This window comes from Lissotriton helveticus, chromosome 12 (assembly GCF_964261635.1).
Source record: "Lissotriton helveticus chromosome 12, aLisHel1.1, whole genome shotgun sequence".
Classification (NCBI taxonomy): Eukaryota; Metazoa; Chordata; class Amphibia; order Caudata; family Salamandridae; genus Lissotriton; species Lissotriton helveticus.
The window spans coordinates 377,611,463-377,636,935 of NC_136073.1; the positions used below are offsets into that span (position 1 = coordinate 377,611,463).

The 25,473-nt window shown below is 50.1% G+C and overlaps 1 protein-coding gene across 2 annotated transcripts in view; it reads left to right on the top strand.

The window, feature by feature from the left end:
• The window catches only part of GPATCH1 (G-patch domain containing 1), a 282,152-nt gene that overhangs the window by 140,014 nt on the left and 116,665 nt on the right, over positions 1-25,473 (top strand). For both annotated transcript variants that reach the window (XM_078668539.1, XM_078668540.1), the window contains exon 12: positions 8,609-8,787. In XM_078668539.1, coding sequence (XP_078524665.1) covers positions 8,609-8,787 — 179 coding nt within the window. The remainder of the gene's footprint in view (positions 1-8,608; positions 8,788-25,473) is intronic.

The following is a 25,473-nucleotide window of genomic DNA, read 5'->3' on the forward strand; positions in this document are numbered from 1 at the left end:
TCGAAGAAGAGATCGACGTCGAGAGATAGGACGGCGTCGAAGGACTCGACGTCGAGACCTAAAAAGAAAAGATCAAGGTCTCCATCGCGACATAAGTCGATGTCGAAGTTTGCTTCGGGCTCGAAGCATAGAGTGTCTAGGTCTCCCTCACCTGAACATGGGTCGGCGTCAAGACTATCCAGACCAGCCTCTCGGACCTCAATTCGGTCTTTGTTGAGGTCAGACATCAGTCCAGAACATACGTCTTCTCCGCGAGACCAACAAGATGACAGGTCTGCGGTGGGGCAAGAGGTTGTGCACCAGGACTCGTCTGTGGTGGCTCATTCGGGCTCAACCTCAGGGCAGGTGTCGGATGACAGACAATTGGTCCCCAGACAACGGACTCCATCTGGCTCATTGGTTTCTGAGCACAGTGTAGTTTCCGGAGCCTCTAAGTCTTCTACTGGACTGAATATTGTGCAGGTGTCACCTGAGGCTTCACCTGAGCGTGTAGGGCGGCCTATTAACTTGTCTCCGAGGTGGCTGGAAAGCCTGAGACATTGGAAGATGTGTCCAGATGCAGGACTGATGGGGATGAGGGCTCCGGTCCCTTAGACGGAGCTGCATAGAAGATCACGTTCGAGGTCCTTAGTGAGAGAGAAATCATGTTCAAGGGAACGAAGGAGGCAGTGATCGGCAACTCCTCAGAGGCGGAGTAGAACTCCTTCACCATCTTCTACGTCGTCTAAGTCTTCTTTAAGATCTTCATATAGAGACTGTTCTCCCACAATCTCATCTACTCCTCCGTCCAGAGTGTCTCCAGTGGATGATTTGGGCACATTTAATGATGTGTTGTGTCGTGGGGCGAATAATTACAAGATCAAGATGGCAGTTCCTCAAATAGCAACGTCAGTCATCTTTGAAACCCTGCATCACAAGACGACTGGTAGACCTCTTCTGCCGTTAGTGCCCGGTTTGATAGAACCAGCAATGAGAACATTCTTAACTCCGGCCACGGTGGGCTCTGGTCCTTCTAGGATTGCTAAGAAGTACAGGGCTCCAGCAGAAGATCCTTTATTTTTGCGTTCTGACCCGCCTCCAGATTCACTTATTGTGGCGGCAGTCAGAAAAGCACATTCTGCGGCATCTACCTCTTCTGCTCCACCTGAAAAGGATAGTAAGAGTATGGATTCCTTGGGGAGAAGAATGTGCAACACCTCAGGTTCGGTCATGAGAGTGGCCAGTGCGTCAGCCTTATTGGGCCGCTATGATCGTCTGCTCTGGGACTCAGTAGCTCGTTTTGCAGAAAAACTTCCTAAGGAGGATCAGAAGGACTTCCTAGAAATAGTGGAAGAAGGAGGATTGGTGGCTAACCAGAGTATAAGTGCGGCTGCTGATGCGGCGGATCTGTCAGCTCATGGCTATGCACATGGTGTTTGTGCTAGACGTACTGCTTGGCTTCGCCTTACGGGACTGAAGCCAGAGGCTCAGAGGAAAATGGTGAATTTACCTTTTAATGGTTCGACTCTGTTTGGATCTCATGCTGACGACGAAATGTCTAAGATGAAAGTGGAGTTGGACACTCTGAAGGCAGTTGGCCTTGAAAAGAAAAAAGAATTTAGACGTCGGGGTAATTTTCGTCCCTTTGACAAAAGATCTTTTCAGCAGAGGGGCCAACAGACCCTCGCAAAATCAAGGCCAGAATCAACAGAGGTCGCAATACCAACAGCGACGACCTGGACGAGGCAGAGGCAATGGAAACAGGCAGCAATCCTCTGCTACCAAGCAGCCTCAAAAACAATGAACGGATGCTTCCTCCACAACCGTGTGCCACTCCGGTTGGAGGAAGTATTGTGTGGTATCTGTACGAGTGGAAACAGATCACAAAGGACAGATGGGTGCTGAGTATTATTCAGAACGGGTACCTCTTGAGATTCAAGAAGCCACCTCCTGTCAGGCATCCTCTAAAGATGGTTCAGTGGAATATAAAGCGCTTGCAACAGGAAGCGAATGTCCTTCTGAAGAAGAACTCCATAGAACCAGTACCATCTCATCAGAGATGTCGAGGCCTGTACTCTCGATTTTTTCTCGTACAGAAAAAAGATCCAGCTACGGAGTTCAGACCTATTCTGGATCTGAGACGATTGAACAAATTCATTCGGAAGGAGAAATTTCGAATGCTGGCTCTTCATCAGATCTTCCCTCAATTACACCAAGGGGATTGGATGTGCTCCATCGATCTGAAAGATGCCTACTTTCATATTCCGATATCGAGAAAGCATCGCAAGTTCCTCAGGTTCCAAGTAGGGGCTCATCATTACCAGTACTCAGTACTCCCTTTTGGCCTGAGATCAGCTCCCAGAACATTTTCAAAATGTATGGCGGTAGTTGCGGCTTGGCTTCGAAAGAGACGGATTTTCATATATCCGTACTTAGACGACTGGCTTCTGAAGAGTTCATCCCCATCGTTACTAGAAGAGCATCTAGCGACATGCCTCCAACTCATGTTCAAGTTGGGTCTGCAAGTCAACTACAAGAAGTCCATAATGAATCCCACCCAGAAGATCCACTACCTGGGTGCACAACTGGACACAGAAAACTAAAACGTGTGTCCTTCGGAGGAGAGATGGTCATCTATCAAGGCGAAGTGCACGCTTCTCCTCCAGTATGCACGTCCGACAGTTCGGCAAGTATCCTCTCTCCTGGGGTCCATGGCATCGTGCATATTCATCGTGCCAAACGCACGTTTGCAGATGCGTCCTCTGCAGCAGTGTCTGGAAGATCAGTGGAAACAGCGGACAGGATGCTGGGAGGATCGAATTCATCTTCAACAGTCTGCAAAAGATTCCATCCGGTGGTGGATGAAGAAGACACAGTTGATGAAGGGAGTTCCTTTTCATCAGGACCCACCAACGCAGACTCTGATCACAGACGCCTCTCTACAAGGTTGGGGGGCGCATATGGGCCCTCTGCAGGTACAAGGGCTATGGTCAGACTTCGAGAAAGGATATCACATCAATCTACTCGAACTCAGAGCGGTCCATCTTGCTATCAAGTCTCTGGCTCCATCTCTACAGACTTGGTCCCTCCTGGTACAAACAGACAATACAACTACCATGTATTACTTAAACAAGCAGGGGGTACCAGATCCAGGACTCTGTCCATAGAAGCCCAGACCATCTGGCATTGGTTACTTGCACGAGACCTGTCCATAACAGCAGTTCACCTACCAGGGAGTCTCAACTCACAGGCGGACGGCCTCACCAGAGACTTCGTCGAAGCGCACAACTGGGTTCTCAACGAAGACGTCGTGCACAGCATTTTCCAGGCTTGTGGAACACCAGACTTCGATCTGTTCGCAGACGCGGAAAACACAAAATGCCCCGTCTTCGCGTCCAGGTTCTCCCAGAAAGGGTCGCAAGGGAATGCCCTTTTGATAGACAGGTGTCAAAATTTGCTGTACGCCTTTCCACCGACACCGTTGATACCAGCAGTGATCAACCGGATGTACAAGACCAATTCCAGAATGATACTGATTTGCCCGGAGTGGCTACGGCAGTGGTGGTTCCCAGATCTCCTTCAGTTGTCAATCAGGCCACACAGGAGATTGCCTTGTCGCCCGGATCTTCTGTCCAAACAGGAGGGGCGAGTGTTTCATCCCAATCTGCCCTCCCTGCGCTTGGCAGCATGGCTCCTGAAGTCATCCAGTACGGGCATTTACAGCTGAATCCGGAGTGTATGAACATTCTTAAGGAGGCAAAGCGGCCTTCTACAAGACAATCCTACGGATTTAAGTGGAAACGCTTTTACCTTTGGTGTCAGAGTAAGGGTCTTGACCCTATTCATGGTCAAGAACAGGTGATCTTGCCTTATCTTCTGTATCTTGCTGAGTCTGGTTTGCAGTTTAGTTCTATTAAAGTCCATCTTGCTGCAATAACTGCTTATAGAAAATCGCCAACACAGATATCGTTTTTTCGAATGCCTGTGGTGAAGGATTTTCTAGAGGGGTTAAGGAAGGTGTTTCCTCCAGTCAGGTCTCCTTCTCCACCTTGGGAGCTTAATGTGGTATTGACTAAGTTGATGGGTCCACCATTTGAGCCCATACATAAAGCTTCTTTGTAACACTTATCTTGGAAAGTAGCATTCCTGGTAGCCATCACTTCTGCTCGTAGAGTGAGCGAAATTCAGGCTCTGTGTTGCAAGGAACCGTACACAGTTTTTCATGGAAACAGAGTGGTGCTTAGGACTCATCCTGCTTTTCTACCAAAGGTGGTGTCGGATTTTCATGTTAACCAATCCATAACATTGCCTACTTTCTTTCCAAACCCTTGGAGTCCGGCTGAGCGGACTTTGCATTCATTGGATCTAAAGAGGGTTTTGAAGTTTTATCTAGATAAAACGAAGTCTTTGAGACACACGGACCGTTTGTTTGTGAACTATGGTCCTACGAATACTGGTTTGGCAGCATCCAAGAGATCCATTTCTAGATGGATAGTTTCATGTATCTTACTGGCTTATCAGCTAGCCCACAAGTCTTTATCAGGTAGACCTAGGGCTCATTCTACGAGAGGGAAAGCTGCTACCACAGCTCTTCTTAGGAATGTGGCTATGTCAGAGATATGTAAAGCAGCTACTTGGCGTTCAGTGCATACGTTTACACGCCATTACTGCTTGGATTCTGATGCTCAGACGGATGCACAAGTGGGACAAGCATCACTCAGAAATTTGTTTGCTGTTTCTAGTTAAACACTGTATTTTTAAAAGTGCAGCTATGCATTTATCTGTTCGCCCGCTTCTAGTGGGTATGAGCTTGCTACTCTATTCAGTGCTTATGACTATTAATGAGTATCCCCTGGAAGAGAAGGATTAGTTACTTACCTGTAATCCTAGTTCTCTTCCAGGGGTATACTCATTAAAGTCATAAGCACCCTCCCGCCTCCCCGGGCGAGCAGTAGCATTTTTTCAATATGTATTATGAAGTTTTTAAGTGCAGATTCCTGCTAATAGTTTACTTAACCGTACAAAAGAACTGACCTAACTGTCACCTGTGGTGCATGATGGGAACAGAGTTCTCCTAGAGGCCTTAAAGGCAAAGTGTGCAGATTCTCTGGGGCCTTAAAGGCAGGGTGCCAGTCTGATTTTCTGTACACAGACAATTTTTCATATGCAGCCTTTTAGGCTAATAACTGTTTACAACAGGTTCTTTGATGAAAATAAAAGTTTTTTCATGGTTATGAAATGCATTTTGGGCTCATGCCTGTTTATTGCATTTATATACAGCATATTTTCATGCTTCAGAACGTGTGTAATGTTGGCTTTATTAGCCTATGTATATATGTTAGGCTGCATATTATGGTTATTATACATGTATATGTGTATAATTAGTTTAGTACTATGTACTTTTTGAAATATTTACACATGTATATTATGTGTTCCGGGTTCCCGCTCATGGGCGGAGATAATTCAGTGCTTATGACTTTAATGAGTATACCCCTGGAAGAGAACTAGGATTACAGGTAAGTAACTAATCCTTATTGTACTCCATTATATGTTATATTATGTTTATATTTGTTATAGAACGAAATGAAGCTTGGTTTCACAAAGAATGGCAGACCTATCTGGGTGATGGGCTAAATAGGTCTTAGCCAGAGGATGGTTGTGGTCTATTAAGACTTGAAGAAGGCTTTCATATTGTTCCTCTCAGAACACTTTTGAACAAGCTGATTTGCCTTAGGATGGTAGCTGGGTTGCCAAATTAGGTTAGTAACTGACTTAGTGCCAGGTGGTAGCGCGTGTTGGTTATATGGAGTCAATCCTGACAAAATTGAGGTGATGTCATACTTGTTGATTCCCAGCCCCTTCCTCTTAAATGAGTTGATGATAGGTAATTGTTTCCATTTTAAGTTGATTCAAAGACCTGACAGAGATAGTGAAAAAATTATACTTGTTTTAAAAAAGTAAGGGGGAGTCCGCACAGGTTCAGGGCAGTCAGGGGAAAATCTTGCACGTGATACATCAACATTTGGAGGAGCACTGCGTCAAGGTTTAAGGATCACCAAACAGAGGGGATCCATCAGATTACCTGAATAATGCTAAGCAATGTGGCAAGCCTGTAGCTTGGCAAGATAAATGTGGGGATACGCTGGGAGATACTCATTGTTTAGGAATGGGCAGATTGTGATACAGTTGAAATACAGTATTCATGAGCGTTCATTTGGGTTAGCATGTCCAATAATGTCAATAATATATCCAGAGGATAAAGCATTGTGTAAACAATCTAAATATAGGCCTACCAAACAGACACATATTTTAATTCATAACCCTTATGAGGTGAGGCGCAAGATTTTGAACATATTAATTCTGAAGGGAAGGGTGGACAAGTTAATATGAAACTGATTCGCAGTTCTGAAAGCATGGCACACGTTTCAGTTCTAACATGAGGGCCCGTTTTGAGTTCTGAAGCACAGGAGTAACTTCAAACATATTTCCATAACAAGCATTGGCATAGCCAATAGGTCTCGCCTTTGGGACCTTATAAGTGTTTAGCCATGTAACACTTAATGTTGTTGCACCAAGGATATTGTGCTGGATCACTAAACACTTATAAGGTCCCAAAAGGCGAGATCTATTGGCTATGCCAATGCTTTTTTTTTTTTTAGCTTTCTGCTTTTGTGAAATAAGCCACTACATTATAAGTATTATTTTTAAAAACATGGCGTTTGTTATCTCTACACAGAAAGCAGTCTAGGTATGCAAGGGTTTGAAGTCAAGTGATTTTTTTGTACCTTTCATCGACCAATCCTGTCCTTTCTGGCACTTGTATAATGGCAGGGTTTCGAAGCTTCATTAACATACAGAGCAGGGACATATGACGGTCATTAGCAGTGCCAGCTTTATTTGCAAACAGACCTGTTAAAGTAAAGTGCGCCGCAGCACAGCTGTCTCCGCAGCCCCTGTAAGTGGACATTTACAGCATAAAGGATGACAGGCGAAGGGAACCAAGAATACGAGTATGAGAACTAGAGAAAAGAGAAGAATGGAGGAGAGTGGGCATGAGGGTGGGGAGGGGAGGGGAGTGCGGTGACATGGTGGGGGTTTGCGAGTGAGGCCTAGAGAGCCGGAGAAAGGGATGCACAGGGGGTGAGAGCCGCCTGTGGAGCAGGAATGAGCGTTGTTGAAACGCGAGCCTGGCGGAGAGCGTCCAGGCCTGCACTGCAGCGCAGCCACCGACCCCCGTCAGCAAACTGAGCGTTCAGCCGCATTTTCACTGCGTGGAGCATCACTGGAGGCCAAGCGAGGCACCAGCCACGCAGCTGGCCTAGAGCAGAGACTCAACACTGTATATTATCAAACCAGCTGTTCCGAGGTCTTGTTTCCTTATGGCCTGCTGTATGATGGGCTCGAGTGCGCAGAATCCCGGGTGGCACCCACAGTCCGGGCTAAGGACCGGGGGAGGCGCAGGAAGGGCCAGCTGCGTGTCTGCCCATGGCCCGCTGCCGCAAAAGACAGACAGACGGCTTCCTAATGGCTGCCAGCGATCCACGGCAGTGTATTTATAAATGCGCGGATTACTGTTTATCTGCTAAACAGATGCGTGTTGTACAACACACAATAAAAGCCAGCACCACCAACACGGGCTTACAGCAGCCCCACAGCTTTGTGTGCAGACAATGACGCTGCCAGGCTAGAGAGCCGGAGAAAGGGATGCACAGGGGGTGAGCGGATAGTAAAGGGAGGTCGGGCAGGAAGGCAGTGAAAGTGAATAAGACTAGAACGAGAGTGTGAGGGAGGGGAAGGGAAGGGGCGAGAGGGGTAAGAAAGGAGGAAGAGAGTTGGATAGAGAACAGTGAGACTGAGAGGTAGAAGGCGAGGAAGACAAATGAAGTAAAAGAGGGAGGCAAGGAAGGTTTGCAAAGGAGAGAGAGCAGAGGAGAAAGTGGATTAACAGAACAGAGATGGAGAGCGGGAAGTAGAATGGGGATGAGAAAGGCTTAGTGTTAGTGAGATGGGAGAAGGGAAAGGGGAATGAGTTGGAGTGGAATAAAAAGAGTGTGTGTGTGTGTTCGTCCGTCCGTCCGTTGAAATCCAGTATTGAGAAAGACATAAGTAAATAACAAGGAGAAACACGAGAGAAGGCGGAGGGCATTGCTGTGGGGAGGGGGGAGGAGAAATGCGACACGGCGGGCAGGGGAGGGGGCGGAGCGGGGAGAGCAGCATGAGGGTGTGAAGCAGCAGGGGCCTGAGACGAGGCCGCCTTGCCTTTGATGTGGTAATGCGAGGCAAGCGGCTGGTGGCATTGTGCACGCGCTTTCACGTGCACTGGAAGAAATCGCCTGGGAATCGCCTGATCTCGGTAAGCTCTGTTTAAGCCGCAATAGATCGAGCTCCCGCTCTCAATGCGCATGCGCATTGAGATAGGTCGCTCGACCTAAAAAAGATAATAGTATTTGTTTCAAAAGGAGGAAATGAAATGCTAATACTGCTTATGAAAATGATTTTGTTAATTTCTTCCCTTGTTTCTGCTTTGCGTATAATTACATTTGAATGTAGTGTTCAAATACTAATGCTGCCATTTAGAGTGTATTTGTTATATTAAAAGTGTTAAGTAAAACGTGTTTATCCACATTAGATGCCCTGGAGAACAGTTCTGATCTAAGTATGACAGAATGGGAAAGAAGAAGGGAACAGGATGAGTTTATGCGTGCAGCAGTGCTCTACAAATCTTCCAGTTCAACTTTATCCTGCAGATTCACCCGTGCCAAGTATGAAGATGACACAGATAAAGTGGAGGTTCCAATAGACATGGAGGTACCAGTTTATAACATTTTTTTTTTTTTAAAACTTTATTTTTGTTGCAGACAATATTAGTATATAACAGTTGCGCCGACAGTTACAAAAAAACAACGACATCATAGCCAATAACATTCTGCTGTGTACACGGCCCCTCAGCCCACAACCCGAAGGCCGGGCAGCGACAGGTGGTAGCATGGGAGCCAGGTCTCGAACCTAGCTATGTAACTGCGCGGCAGGATATTCTAATCTGCTTTTTCTTTTTTTTATTTTATTTTTTATTATACAGGGTACCCCCCAACTCCCCAATGGAACCCTCCCCCCCCAAAACTTCGGCATTTGTAACTAAAACATGTGTACACAGGTCGTTCACCTCATTATGGCACTCCCATCGGCAGATAAAGCAGCAATCATTACGTATATTAGGCATGAAACTTACAGATACTAAAACACAATTCCGCACAGGTGTATCCTACATGTGCGCGTGCGGACAGGCACTCCCCCGACTCACTGTCCTCCCTCACCCTCCCCACCACCCTCATCCTCAGACCCTGTGTCCCCAGGGGTGAACAACTCCGCGCTTGTTCCATCCGAGTCCTCGGATGCCTCTCCCACCTCTCGCATCATTCTCCACGCAAGCAGGTCGTCCTGCAACTTCACATCCCTACGCACGGTTTGCATAAAGGTTTCCTCCGCCAGGGTCCATTCCCCTACATCTCTAAGCCACTGCGACATCTCCGGGGCCCTCTGCCCCATCCATGTGATGGCCACCCTCCTCCTTGCCAGTACTAAAAGCAGTTGTAACATTTTGTAGGACAAATTACACCTCCTGGGCTTGGGGACTAAGGCTAACAAGCAGTGAAGGGGGGTCAGTTCCATCCGGAGTCCAGTAACCTTATGAATGTGCGCCACCACTGATTGCCAGAAGGTGTGAACCAACGGGCACTCCCACGCCAGGTGAAGGAATGATGCACCCGACGCGCCACACCTAGGGCAGTCATCACGCTTGTCCGGGGCAATACGCTTCAAGGCAACCGGAGTCACATAGGTTCGGTGTAAAAAGTTAAAGTGTGTCAGTTTGATCCGTGCATTGCACGACACCTTCCGGGTGAGGGTACCGATGCGTTTGCGTTGTGCCGGGTCCAGTACAACCCCCAGGTCAGCCTCCCAAGCCGCCCACGCCGGGGGTACCGGCGGGGTGGAGTCCAGCCGCATGGCCGAGTACAGTAGGGTTATCAGCTTCCTGCCCCTACCACAGAAAAGGATAACATTGAGGGTATGGGACACAGGGGGCACATCAGGGAATTGCGGCCAAGTGTCTCGAGCCAACGCATGGAGGCCCCTGTAATGTAGGAATTGGCCCTCACCGAGACTGAACGTCTCCGTTGCCCGTTCGATAGAGAGAAACGTGTCGTCCGGGTAGAGATCTGCCAACAGTTCACACCCACCCGCTCTCCATTCATGGAATGGTATGTGTACCTCCATGTCCACCACTGGGGCCATAATCCATATCGGCAGTTCCCTGTGAAAGGGGGCCCTCCGCAGGATTTTTTCCACCACACGTTGCCAGATGGCTGCGGTGTGGCGCACTATATACGGCAGCGTCGCGTCCGCTCCCCTGCCGCGCATCAGGGCCATCTGTACTGTTCTTTCATCCGCGCTCCCCGCGAGGAGTCGTAGTTCCCAGGTGTCCGCATCCGCGAACCACCTGGCAGCTGGCGACAGCTGAGCTGCATAGTAGTAGAGGTCGAATCTCGGTGCCTCCAACCCCCCCTCCTCCCAGCTCCGGACAACCGTGTGCAAAGCAACCCTACTGCGCCTGCCTGCCCAGAGTAAGGACGTGAGGAGTGTATTGAGGGTGCGGAACAGCCGCGGGGGAAGTGGGCACAGTGAATTCTGCAACACATATAGCACTCGCGGCAGCATCACCATTTTCGCCACCGCCAGTCGTCCCATCAGGGAGAGAGGCAACGTGTTCCAGAATGCCACCGATTGTTGTAGGGAATGTACCACCCTATCCGCATTGCGGGCCAGCAATTGTTCGTCCGACGACGCCACCTGTATCCCCAGATAGCGGAAGGCCTCCAGTTCCCACCGCAGCCCCAGGCGTGGCAAGTCCCCACGCGCGTCCACATCATATCCCGCTAGGGGGAAGACCAGGGACTTCCCTGCATTGATACGCAGGCCCGACGCTGCGCCAAAACGGTCCAGTAGCTGAAGCAGAACCGGTAGCGCGTCCTGCGGAGATGTTAAGTAAAACAGAGCATCGTCTGCATACAAGGACACCGTGTGGATATTACTCCCCACCTTGATTCCCCATGGGGCCATCGTGGTACGGACTTCCACCGCCAATGGCTCGATTGCCAGGGCGAACAGGAGTGGCGAGAGGGGGCATCCCTGCCGGGTGCCTCTCCCCAACGCCCAGTCCTCCGAGCGTGCAGCCCCAAGTTTGACTCTGGCTCGAGGCGCCCGATATAGTATCTGGATCCACTCGCGAAACACGGGCCCCAATCCCACCTGTTGAAGCACCGCCGATAGGTACCCCCAGCTAACCGTATCAAACGCCTTGGCCAAGTCTATCGACACCAGGACCTGGGGATCCTCTCTACCGCGCACCTCATGCATAACATGGGTTCATCGCGGTGTTGCGCCCGGGGATGAACCCGCACTGGTCCTCATGAACCAACTGGGCCATGTGCGGCGCCAATCGAGCGGCCAAGAGTTTGGTCAGGATCTTGACATCCGTGTTAATCATTGTGATAGGGCGGTACGCCGCGGGGTCATAGCCGTCACCACCCGGCTTGAGAAGCATGCAGATCTCACCCTGGTACATTGTGGGCGGAAGAGCGCCCTCCTCCAGCGCCGCAAGGAAGACTTGGAGGAGGAGGGGGCCGAGGACATCCCCGAATGCGTGGTAGAACTCGGAAGGAAACCCGTCTCCTCCCGGGGATTTCGCTGTCGGTAAGCCTGCCATAGCCACTCGCACCTCGTGGAGGGTCAGGGCCCCATCCAATTCCTCCGCCGCCTCCCTCGGAAGGGCCCGAAGAGTCACTCCCCGGAGGTAAGGCTGATAGGACGCCTCCGTGACCAGCGGATCTGCCGTATACACCTGCTGTAGGTGTGTTTTAAGAACCCGCAATATACCGGACTCCGAATGGACCATGACCCCATCAGGGCCCCTCAGGGCAACTATCTGAACCGGGGCCACTTCTTTCCTCAAAATCCAGGCCAATAATCGGCCGGATTTGTCCCCCTCCCTGTGGAGGCGCTGTCTAAACTGACCCAGCGTGTATCTGTCGAGGCGCGTAAGTACATCATGGACTTGCGCCTGGGCTTCCCGCTCCAGGGCCAATTCCGGGTCCCCAGGGTTCGGTGAGGCCTGACGAGTCCGCAGGGAGTCTTCGGCCTCCCGCAGTTCGCGGGTCAGCTGTCGGCGGACTCCATAAGTAAGGGCCATGCATTCACCCCGCACCACTGCCTTCAGAGCCTCCCATTTCGTCGATAGGGGCACGTCATCCCCCACCCAGTTCAGGTCGACGTAATTAGTGAGTGCAGTCTGCACATGATCTCTGCCCAAGGGGTCCTGTAGGAGATCAGCGGGCATCCGCCATGTACGGGGGCGGGAAGGCTGGTCGACGTCCTGCATAGCGCACAACACCGGGGAGTGGTCAGACAGGAAGCGGGCCAGATGGGTGACCTGTAGGGAGTACGACGCATCCATATTTGCGGCGAGGATCCTATCTAGCCTGCTATGGGTGTCGTGTGTAGGGGTGTAACAAGTGTACAGTTTCTGTGACGGGTGACTCTGACGCCACACATCCACCGCTCCCAGGTTTGCCATGACCTCGCGCAGTCTCGCCGTCATGCGAGGTTTCGTCCCCGCTCGGGGAGGATGCCTATCCAGGACAGGGTCCAGGACACAGTTAAAGTCCCCGAACCACAGGAGAGGGCTGTCCACGTCCGACACTAAGACGTCTTGCATTTGTGGGTAGAAGGTCGCGTCATCTATGTTAGGCGCATATGTATTAAGTAGTGTAAGGTCTCTGCCATTCAACAGCACCCTCAGCAGTAGGTACCTGCCCTCAATGTCCGCCTCCGCAAACCGTACCGCGAGGGGGACCCCGGGCGCTACCCAGATCAAGACCCCACGCGCATACGTCGAAAAGGAAGAGTGAAAGACCTGACCCCGCCACTTTTTAGCCAGCTTTTGCGCCCCCTCCTCATTCAGATGCGTTTCTTGCAAACATGCAATCGAAATGCCATGCCTCCGAAGGAAGGATAGGACCCTATACCGTTTGGTACAAGTGCCCAACCCACGCACATTCCAGGTTAAAAATTTGTATCCCATGTTTCCTGTAAGTGCCCAGCCGGGCCATGCAGTCTGCTGCCAAAATACTGCCTCCCAGGGGCCTGAACAGTGATACACATGATGCCAATACCAACAGTCTTAAACAGTTCCCCCCCCACCTCCCCCGCCCCCAAAATTGCAACATCAGCAAAACATTCCCCCCTCCCCCACCCACGAGCAGGATAACGACAACAACCCAACCTGTCAGCCCGCCCTTCCCCCGCTGGTGCCAGGACGTGCACAGCCTCCCCACACACCCCTCACAACCCATCACACACTCACACAACTATGAACTGCATACACCCACCCCCCCCCCCAGCTCCCCGCATGACCCAATACACGCATTGAATATTCCCGGCTCCGGACCAACAGTAGTCGACCACACAGGACCAATTCCAACAGTAGTACCCCCGTCTCCCGAACATCAAGCAATTCCCACACTGCAAATCTACCGGCCCCCCTCTCCTCCCCCCCTAATGCATAGTCTGGTGGTTCCGGGTACAAAGTCAATCCAGTGTCCACCTATACCCCTTCCACCCCGGGAGCCACAGTAGCCATCCAAGGACAAAGTACATACGGCTCCTACATCACCTCAGGGTGGGCCATTCACCGCCAGGGCCCCAGCTCCCCCAGTCTCCTGAATCACCAGGTCCGACGGCGCCATGTCCCGCACTGCAGCTGGTAACGTGTCTGGGACCAGGATTTCCGCAGGTTCCAGCGGGCTTTGAGACTCCGCCCCGGCCCCCTGCAGCAAGGGTTCCAGGAGCATTCCGCCATCGGCCCCAACCGTGATCCGAGGTTCCTCAGTGCGTTCCGATGTAGAGTGTCGTCTCCGTCCGCCCCGGGGTCTCCGCTGCCGCTGGGGACGGCTCCCCCATGTCTCCTTGGACCCACCACGGGCTCCCGGTGGAACCCCATCTCCTCTAACCTCCAGCCATTCCCATACCTCCTCCGGGGATTCAAAGAAGTGTGCCTTGCCCTGCGCCAGCACCTTGAGTTTGGCGGGATACAGCAGCATATATTGCAACTGCATCGCCCGGAGCTTCTGTTTAACCCCCAAAAAGGATTTCCTCATCTCCTGGACCTGGTGGGTATAGTCTGGGTATATCGAAATCCGGCTGTTTTCAATAGCTAGGTCTAGCGTTTCCCTCGCCGCCCGCAGGATGCAGTCCCGATCCCGATAATTCAAGATCTTGGCAATCAGAGCTCGCGGCGGGGCCCCTGGTTGTGGCGGGGGAACCAGGGCTCGGTGAGCCCTCTCGATGACAAACACCTCCGAGAGACCCTGCGGGCACAGCTTCGCTCTAATCCATGTTTCCAGAAAACGTTCAGGATCTCCCGCCTCCATTCTCTCCGGTACCCCCAGGACTCGAATGTTGCTGCGACGGGCCCTCCCTTCCGCGTCCTCAGCTCTCCGTTCCAAAGCTCCAGTTGTCGCCGTAAGGTGTGTGACCGTCTTCCGGAGAGAGGCCACCTCTCCCTGCAGCTGCTCGATATTGGCCTCCGCATCCGTGACTTTGTCCGCCACCTTGCGGAGGTCCGTCCGCAGGAGATTGACGTCGATGGAGACCGTTTCTATTTGCCTCTCCAACGCTGAGTGGGAGCCCTGGATAGCCTTCAGAAGTTCCGCACGGGTGGGCTCACCGGAGCCCCCTGGCTCCTCATCCTGGCCTGATTGGCGTGTAATCCGTTGGGGCGGCAGTCTCTGCGTGGCGTATTGGGTGATCGTGTTGGCCTGTGACGATCGGGTCGCCTTGTCCTTACGCATCTTTGGAACGATCCCAATGTGGGGATGGCCTGCCTTTAAAGCAGCAGCAAGCCCAATCTCGCCTTCACCCAGTCAGTAAAGAGTTCCGTGTGGAGTCGCGCTCGAGCTCCCAGCCTTGCACATTCAGTCTGGCTGCCACACTCCCCCAACACTCCAGTCGCAGGCAAGGCCCAGACCCCTCAGGCACTGTCAGGAAGCGTCGTGGCCCAGCAAGGAGAAATCTGGTAACCACACCCCGCCAGCCGGGTGGCGCGATCTCGTCAAGGGCCCCTGTGGCCCCCAGTGGGTGCGGCGCTGTGTCCCCTCGTCTTGTCGGGCTCCACAGGTAGGAGGCCCCTCCACTTTTATGGGCGGAGTAGGTCGTATGCCCCGATCTCCCAGCCAGCAGTCAGGAAGGGGGGGGCCCCCAGGCGCCCCACCTCGGCTCCGCAATCAGGAGTCCAATCTGCGCCCCTCGACCAGTAGAGTTCTCAGAGGCCCAAGGCCCCGTCGGTAATCAGTGGGGGGATCTTGCGCCCCTCCCCCCCTGCGCTCCAGGATGCAGGCAGGCCCGGGAGAACTATGCCGGCCCCGTGTGATCTGTCAGGGGCTCAGTGTTCGTGCCTGCGCCGTCCCCTCCGCCCGTCTGCGCTTCTCAGGGCCCCCAGTTCGCGCTCACCTCACGGCCACACAGCGTCTTCTGGGACCCGGACCCGCAGGCACCCCCGGTCACTCCGGCGCCCACGGCCCGACGACCGGCTCCAAAATGGCGGCCCGGTGGGGGAGGGGCACGCTCCGGTCCTCAGCTCTCCAGTCGCACCCCCGCACCGGGGCGGCAGACACCCTCCCAGGCAGGCAGCCGCACAGCCGGGCAGGCGCACGCCAGGGCGCCCTCGCGGGTCCGGACCCCCCGTCCGCCAACCGGTGCTCGCGATCAGTTGCACCGGGGCCGAGACTCCTCCCGGTGTGTCACACGGGCCGGCGCCGTCCACCACTCCGCCGCACACAGCGCCGTCCCCCGGGTCAGAGTCCAGACCCGGGACAAGCTCCTCAAGTCCCCCGCTGGCCCACCGGAGCCCTGCAGGAAATGGCCCTCCCGGCCGATCAGGCCCAGACCATGGGCTCACGTAGATGAGGCGTAGGTGAGGCGGCCGCTCCCGGATCACCGGGGCTGCTCCGCGGCCACTCCGCTGCACCTGCCAGCCGGGATTCGGCCAGTATGGTCCCCGCACCTTCAGGGATATGTCCGGTCGCTCAGGGTGGCACACCGGAGCCTGGGCAGGATTAAAGACAGGATTGTCGGGTCCGCAGGACGGGAGCTGGCAGAGCTCACGTCCTGTCGGCCATGCTGCTTGGCCACCAGTTTATAACATTTTAAAGCAGTTTGTTGGTATTGAACTCTCAAAACATTTGAGGCTCCAAATTACGTGCCATAATTAAATCTTTTGCAAGATATTGGTGCTTTTTAAAGGAGATTACAAATATTCATTAGCTGTAAACCATTTCACTTACTGGTGATTGTGTTCTCAGTTAGTTGTAATACTGCCTGCAAGGGTTTGGCCAGCAGATGATAGTCTTTTGTGATTACTGATGCTGAAGAAGACTCACCACTTTGTGATGCCAGAGGCTTGTAAGGAATGCCTCCCTGAGACCGAAAGTGTCAGGCTTCGTCTTCCGGTCTCTTCAGAATTGTGCCGATGCTATAAAGGGTTCCACCTCTTGACGGCCCCAGAGTCTGAAGTAACATACACAGACTACCAGGAGAATCAAGCGAGGGAAGGAAAGGAAGGGGACAGCAGGGAAGGAGACCTGAAATGACAGCAGAGAATATTCAAGACACAATAACATACATTTCTATGCATTCCGCTACCTCCTCTCCCTTGTACACTACCTAGGATCTCCTCTTCCTACCTGTAAAGGAAATACGGATGATTCGCTATATGGAGAGGGTAAGGGTGGAATCAGGGCTTTGGCTGACTAGAAGAGGGAAACAAGAAGAATGGGTTTGAGTAGAACACACAAGTCTATTATACAATTAGGTAATCTCTGTACTCTAACATACCTTAGATAAAGCTTCTCTTTGCGTAACCAAACCCACTGACCCTTCCCCCCACAGATCCTCTCTCTTATATAGACAAGATAAATAAAGTTGTGTGGAAAAAACATAGCATGACAACAGACGGGTTAATGCTTCTTAACTTCGTCCGGTTTCAATCGTTATGGTGAGCCTGGTTAAAGTCCCACTAACTCCGTGGGTATTACGAGTTAAGGTGTTGATTCCTGACACCGCTAGAAATGGCCACCCGGCCCTGGATAGCACCAAAAAGGGTCTTTGCCCCCACTCAAATACAGGACTGCTCTTAGAACCCAAGAGCCAAAGGGTAATCACTCCTCAAGAATCAGTGTTCTCCCCGCAAGGGACGGCAGACTACACGACCCAACCAACGGGGAGAAATGCACAGGCACACAGGCGAACTAGCCGTAATGTGTCTAAGACTAAGACCAGGACTCAGTAGCATTGAGTTCAAGACTGGTAGTAATCACAAGCACAACGTAACAGGAATAGCACATTCAGACCTGCCCCTGTCTGCATCCAAATCCAGAGCGGGATGCAGCCCAACCAACTTGAAGGAAAAGAAATCAGAAAAGTCTTACCGATACCGCCGTGGTCAGAACGCGACCTCAGATAGAGAATTATCGGCATCGTCTTCCTCCTCGAACCTGTTTTTACTTCCGGGCATGCGCGAGCGTAAGCTGCGTCATACGCAACGCGCTGCCCAGGCATGCCGGGAAATGTAGTTCCATCCACGGCGCGCAGTCAGCGCCTTACTGGAACAGCGGATCGTGACAGAAAGAACCGGGAAGACAAAAAAGGACCACAGCAGTACTTTATAACTGTGTCAATCAAACCCCCAAATACATCTGGGAACTGCTGGCTTCTAACTAGGATTGAGATATAATTATTTTTTGATGTCGCTTCCCAGCCTTCCCCATCATTCTTCAAAACTAACCCACAAGCGTTGTGCTTCTATATCTTGTTACCTAAGCTCATTTATCCTGATTATGGACCATGGCATACTTTTTGTGGGTACCTTTGCTACGATTTTCTTTTTGTAGCCATGCATTTTCAGATTCGCAGTGCGTAGAAAAAAGTTTCTCCAGGTTTGGAAATTATTTCACTGGGTCCTTTCAAATCATGGAATATTATAAGTCTAGCACTGGTGAACAAAGAGAGTGGTCCCTGAACCTTTCTATATTGAGGGTTAGATTTCCAAGAACATGGTTTGAGATGTCTAATGTTCTGAGAAACTTTTAACCTAATCGTTCGAGGCATGTGGCCTGCTGAAATCATATCTTAGCATAGATCGCCGCCTAGTGTTGGGTCCGGATGTTTGCACCTTGTTGTCCTGGAAGAGTCTTCGAAGTATCACAAGATAGGTGACTCCTCCCTTGGACTAAAGTGCGCATGGGCATCCTCTCCATCTTCAGATTGTTTTTTTCCGCCATTGGGTTCGGATGCTATTCCTCAACTCCAACTTCGGAACCGAAACTTTTCAACTTTCTAAGGCCAAAAGGCCTTCAACCTCGACTGTATTGTTCTTGTTCGGTTCCCCTTGACTCGATAATACTTTCCATCTCGATCCGGTCGTCGACGCGGGCCTTTGGGCCTGTCCGACGCCACGTGGGGCTTGTTGCTGATGGAAAGGACCCCGTTAAAAAGGTGCCCACAATGTCACTCCAAATTCCCACATACTGATAAACATACAGTATGCACCAAGTGCCTATCTCCCGAGCACAACGAGGAGAACTGTCCAGCTTGTGCTCCGTTCCGGTCGAAGAAAACTATCCGGAACCGAAGAGCCGCTAGACAAGAGATGCAGCGGCAGGCACCGGAACCAAAGAACATTTTCGACGATGAACAAGAACTCCCAGAAGCAGCGTACTCCGACCTAGAAATTGTCACCGTAGTGGACCAGTCTGACTCCGATGACCAGATCACACCGGGGCAAACCGTGAGTACCAAGCCCCCAACCCCGCTTCCATCTCAAGACAAGGCTCCGGTCGAAGCATCGCCTAAAGGCCTTAGCCGACATCGACAAACTCCTTCAGAGGCCCCGCCTTCCGGCTCGGCTCCGAAGACCAAACCCAAGCCTTCTGATACCCCAGGAACAAGCAACACTCTTCCCAAAAAGGCCGTCGAACCGAAAAGGGTTGTCTAGCCGAAGAAGCTCGTTGATACAAAAAAAGGCGTCGAAACAAAAAGGGTTGTCGATCCCAAAAAACCAGTCGACCCGAAAAAGGCAGTCGAGCCGAAAAAGAGTGTAGATCCACAAAAACCAGATCACACTGAAAAGCCTGTTGACCCGAAGAAGGCCGTCGAGCCTACAAAAATCCTCGAGCCGAAAGGGGTCGACGAGCCCAAAAAACACGACAAACCGAAAAAAGTTATCGAACCGAAAAAAACGGTCGATCCGAAAAAGGTCGGCGAACCAAAGAAGGTCGCTGAACCAAAAAAGGCAGTACAGCTAACAAAAGACGTCGAACAAAAAAAGAGTTGTCGAACCGAAAAAGGTCATCGACCCGAAATCAGCAGTCGAGCTGAAAAAAGCTCCACAGCCGAAGGCCCTCGAGCCAAAGACTCACCACAAACAAGTGACTAAGCCAAAAACATCTGCGCCAAAACCACGGTCAGTTGAGGAAGAACTTTTCCATCCTGATACAGTGAGCGCAGAACAACCTAAACTGTATATAGACCCTGAAACAGGACACGTAACAGTTTACCAAAGGAAGAAAAGACCATTGGACACTGACACTTCTTCCCCTGTTCCTCCAAAGAAAAAAGACTTTGGGACATCTCTTTCAAGGCCTTTTACTCCTCCTCCTTTCTTTCCTAACATGCCTTTTGTGCCTTACTTTCCTACACCTTCAGGTTATGATGAGACAGAAAACATCGGGGAAGATCCTCAGGATGATTTTGTAGAACCCGAGGATCAGGATGTACAGGATAACACATGGGATGACCAGAATGATCCTTATGATACATACGAGCCACAACCCATCCCTGACACCTCTATATATCCTACAAAGCCGTTGCCTACTGACGGCACCATTGTTTTTAACCAACTAGTGGATAGGGCAGCTAAATATCATGGTGTAGACATGCACACTGACCCAATAGAAGAGGATTTCCTATTTGACACTTTTCCAATTTCAGAAAAAAGTGTACATACACTTCCTATATTAAAAGGGGTACTAAAACACGCACCAGACATATTTAAAGACCCAGCCAGAGCGCGTGTCCTCAATCCCAGAATTGAGAAAAAGTATAAATCAGCCCCTACAGACCCTTCTTATATTAAGTCAGAATTGCCATTAGACTCACTAGTTGTATCAAACGCTCGAAAGCGAGCTAATTTACAAACAACAGGAGATGCTCCCCCTCCTGACATGGAGTCAAAGATATTAGAAGCCTCAGGCAAAAGAGTGGCCTCCCAGGCAGCAAAGAATTGCAAACACACAAGCTCTATTAGCATGCTATGATAGAGCACATTATGACCAACTGGAGGGTTTACTACAACACCTGCCAGAACCCTTTAAAGCTAAAGCTAACGACCTAATACAGGAAGGCAAATTTATCACAACGCTACCATTAAATGTGCACTAGACACAGCTGACACAGCAGCCAGGTCCATCAACACTAGCGTATTATCACGCCGGCATGCGTGGCTACGCATTTCCGGCTTTAAGAATGAAGTGCAATCAACCATCCTCAACCAACCAGTTAACCAAGATTTCTTGTTTGGCCCTGCAGTAGATATCATCTTAGAAAAGATGAAAAAAGATACTGATACTGCTAAGTCTATGGGCGCACTTCAGTTTCAACAATCCAGAAGTTCCTTTCGTGGCTCTTCCTTCAGAGGCTCAGGGAGAGGCAATACATCCCAAACTTCCTCTACATTCAAAAGTAATACCCAGAGCACTTTTAATAAAGGCTCCAACATAGGAGGTTATAGAGGCAATAATAACAAGGGCAGAGGACGGGACGGCAACAACACCAAAGCCTCCACCGCCACCAAACAGTGACTTGTTCACACTCCCTCCAGACCACTCAACACCAGTCGGAGGCAGACTAACACAATTCCTACCAGTCTGGAACGCCATTGCCACAGACAGGTGGGTGAGACAAATTATCCAGTATGGTTACTGCCTGGAACTCACTTCTACTCCACCCAACATGCCACCCAAACACCGTCCAATGTCCAAATAACACATCACGCTGTTACAACAAGAGGTCACATCCATGCTAGAAAAGGGAGCCATAGAGCCAGTCCCTTTTCAACACTAGGGAACAGGAGTATACTCTCTATACTTCCTATTTCCCAAAAAAGACGGATCCCTCAGACCGATACTGGACCTCAGACCTCTGAACCAATACATACTCTCAGAGCATTTCCATATGATCACTCTAGAACAAGTACTCCCGTTACTCCAGCAAGGCGACTTCCTTGCTACATTAGACCTCAAAGATGCATATTTTAACATACCTATACATCCAGCTCACAGGAAATATCTCAGGTTCACAATAGAAGGTAACCATTACCAATTCAAAGTTCTCCCCTTCGGGTAACTACAGCACCAAGGGTTTTTACAAAGTGCCTAGCAGTAGTAGCAGCACACCTCAGAAGGCAACACATCCACGTGTTTTCATACCTGGACGATTGGCTCATAAAAGCCAAATCATACGCACAGTGTGCAAACCATACGTCTTAGACAATCCAGCTGCTGCACAGTCTGGGATTTTCCTTAAATTACCCAAAATCACATCTGCAGCCATCCCACATACAGCAATATCTGGGAGCAACAATAGATACCTTAGTGGCAAAGGCATATCCAAATCCAGCCAGGATAGCCAACATACAGACTCTCATTCAAAGATTTCGGCCACAACACTCCTTGCCAGCTCGAGTGTTCATGCAGCTTATAGGCATGATGGCCTCCTGCATATTCATTGTCCCTCATACCCGACTTCAAATGCGTCCATTGCAGGAATGCCTAGCACGGCAGTGGAACCAAGCTCAAGGACAACTAAAAGACCTAGTGTTGGTAGACAGTCGCACTTACAACTCTCTACAGTGGTGGAACCCACAAAACCTGTCCAAGGGGCGACTGTTCCAAGAGCCAGTTCCAGAAGTAGTATTAACAGCGGACGCATCACTGACAGGTTGGGGAGCCCACCTACTTCAATACACAGTCCAAGGGCTCTGGACAGTCAAGCAAAAGACACTGCATATAAACCACTTAGAGTTGCTAGCAGTATTTCTAGCAATGAAAGCCTTCCAGAAATACTTGTACAACAAGGCTGTGTTAATCCGGACGGACAACATGACAGCGATGTACTACATCCAGAAACAAGGAGGGACACACTCTCCGCAGCTGTCTCACCTAGCACAGAGCATATTGAGGTGGGCAGTTCCAAAAAACATCTTTCTCCTCGCAGAACACCTACCAGGGAAAGACAATCAAATAGCAGATCTACTAAGCAGACACAGCCAACTGATACACAAATGGGAGATTCACCCTCAAGTTCTCCAACCATTCTTCCAAAACTGGGGGCATCCAGAGATAGATCTGTTTGCCACAAAAGAAAACTCAAAATGCCAGTCCTTTGCCGCCAGGTTCCCACACCCGTTGTCACTAGGCAATGCGATATGGATGAACTGGTCAGGCAGATTTGCGTACGCTTTTCCACCAACCCCACTGATTCCATTAGTGGCACGCAAACTAAGGCAACTGTCACTCACAATGATCCTGGTTGCTCCCACATGGGCAAGACAGCCATGGTACACGACACTCCTAGAACTCTCAGTAGTTCCCCATCAAAGACTGCGCCTGTCGCCACAGCTATTAACTCAGAACCATGGAGAAATCAGGCACGCAGATCCCAATCAGATGAACCTAGCGATCTGGCTCCTCAAGTCTTAGAGTTCGGATATCTTAACTTGCCTCCAGACTGTATGAACGTTATCAAGGAAGCAAGGCGCCCAACTACTAGAGCATGCTACGTAGCTAAATGGAAACGATGTGTAATGTATTGCAATAATAACCAAATCAATCCATTAGATGCCTCCATCCAAAACATAATCTGTTACTTGTTACATCTTCAAAGATGCAATCTGGCATACTCTTCCATAAGCCTACACCTTGCTGCTATAGCAGCATATCTCCAAAACAGACAACACGTGTCCCTCTTCAAAATACCACCTATCAAAGCTTTTATGGAAGGACTTAAAATAATTATCCCTCCAAAACATCCACCTTTGCCAGTCTGGAACTTAAACGTAGTACTTACCAGACTTATGGGGCCACCTTTTGACCACTCCATTCATGTGAATTACAATTTTTAACATGGAAGGTGGCATTTTTGATTGCCATTACCTCCCTCAGGTGAGTAAGTGAGCTACAGGCACTAACCATTCAGGAACCTTTCATGCAAATACACCACAATAAGGTAGTACTTCGTACTAACCCTAAGTTTATGCCAAAAGTTATATCCACTTTCCATATCAATCAGTCAATAGAATTGCCACTTCTTTTCCAAAACCCGCAGTCAGTGGCTGAAAGAGCCCTACACACACTAGATGTAAGAAGGGCTCTGCTATATTACGTTGACAGAACTAAATCATTCAGGAGGACAAAGCAACTATTTGTTGCTTTTTCTCCACAACATAAGGGTAATCCCATTTCAAAAACAGGAATAGCCAGATGGATAGTTAAATGCATTCAAATATGCTATCAAAAGGCTAAGCGCACTCTAACAGTCCCCCCAAAAGCCCACTCAACGTGCAAAATGGGGGCATCCATGGCTTTCCGAGGAAATATTCCCCTAGAAGACATATGTAGGGCGGCTACATGGTCTACCATACACACTTTCACTAATCACTAGTGTGTACGTGCAAGCAAAGCAACAAGCTGCTGTAGGCCAGGCTGTCCTTAAAACTCTTTTTCAAACTGCTGCAGCTGGTACAGGTGACCAACGCTAAAGGAGATATTGCTATACAGTCTATGCTAAGATATGAATTCAGCAGCCCACATGCCTCGAACGGAAAATGCTACTTACCAGTATGCATCTGTTCTTGGCATGTAGGGCTGCTGATATTCACATAGCCCACCCTCCTCCCCGGTGCCTTTCACAGCTGCAGTAATCTTTTCTACATACATTTACATGGTCATCTCTTACTTTTCTATACTCCATCTTTGCCACAATGGCGAAAAACAATCTGAAGATGGAGGGGGTGCCCATGCTCACTGTAGTCCAAGGGAGGAGTCACCTATCTCGTGATACTTCGAAGACTCTTCCAGGACAACAAGGTGCAAACATCCGGACCCAACACTAGGCGGCGATCTATGCTAAGATATGAATGTCAGCAGCCCTACATGCCAAGAACAGATGCATAGTGGTAAGTAGCATTTTCCTTCTGGGGCTTGGCCCTAATTCCATTTAGGACCCAACATTACTGGAGTTTGCTCAGAGGTGTCTAGGAAACAAGGGCCTAACATTGCACCTTTTCTGAAGTGCTACATGTGTCTAATTCCAAGACACATTTTGACAACACGTTCTTCCCTATTGTGGCCCTAAAGCAGAGGAAAATTGACAAGCTTTTCAGATGTGATGTTGATTCCTATTTGCCCCAAAAGCATGATGGTGCCCCATTTATTCAGGTGTTATCAAAAGAGACTAGCTTAAATATGACCAATATTGTTAGGACTCTGATTAGATTTGTCATGGGCACCTCGTTGGTGAGTTCATGAAGCCCCCACCCACCAACCTGGTTGGTGGCATGCTTCATCATCGGGCCCACCCAGTGACACCTAATGTGTCCCGGGTGTGCTGCGACGCCGGATTACAGCGGAGCTGGTATTTTACTGAGAGTGCAGTGTGAGGTGTAAAATGAAGTGTGAGTTAAAACGGCTTGGCGAGGGTCCCAGTACCCGAGGGTAAATTAAATTTTAATAACTGGGCCCCCGTCAGCGGTTAAAATAAGGCTTGGGGATGCTTAAGGGAGGCGAGTTACTACCTCCTACATCCATCAGTTGGTCGACATGTTTCAGCCAGTGCCTTAAACTAAATCTGGCTTTCCTCAGGACCTTTTTAAAATAGAGTGTAGTGCAGGTTAAAAAGGAGTGTAATCCATGCTATGTGTTACACTCACTAAGGTGTTTCTCTAAGTGTGAGAGGGGGGATTCCCTTCTCATATATGCCTGTACCGACAACATTGAAGACATAGACAAAACATGTAAGAAGAGGAGAGTCAAATAGGCGTCTTCGCCACATAGTCATATACATAGAATGCCGAATCTACAGTGCTCAGTGGGTAGACTACAGTCGGCAAAAGTGTAATGGCACTGGTGGTACCATTATTGTGATAATCGCAAATAATTGGGGGTGGTGTCGCTAAAACACAGGTATCACACATATGCATGAGATACAAAGTGTGATGGGGCGTAAGTAAACACTCTTACGCTTAGATTTTGCAGCCAATGCTTCCAGGAGTGAAGCGGTAAGGGGTTGACCCTGTAGGGAAATAATGTTGGCCACTGGGAGTTAGAG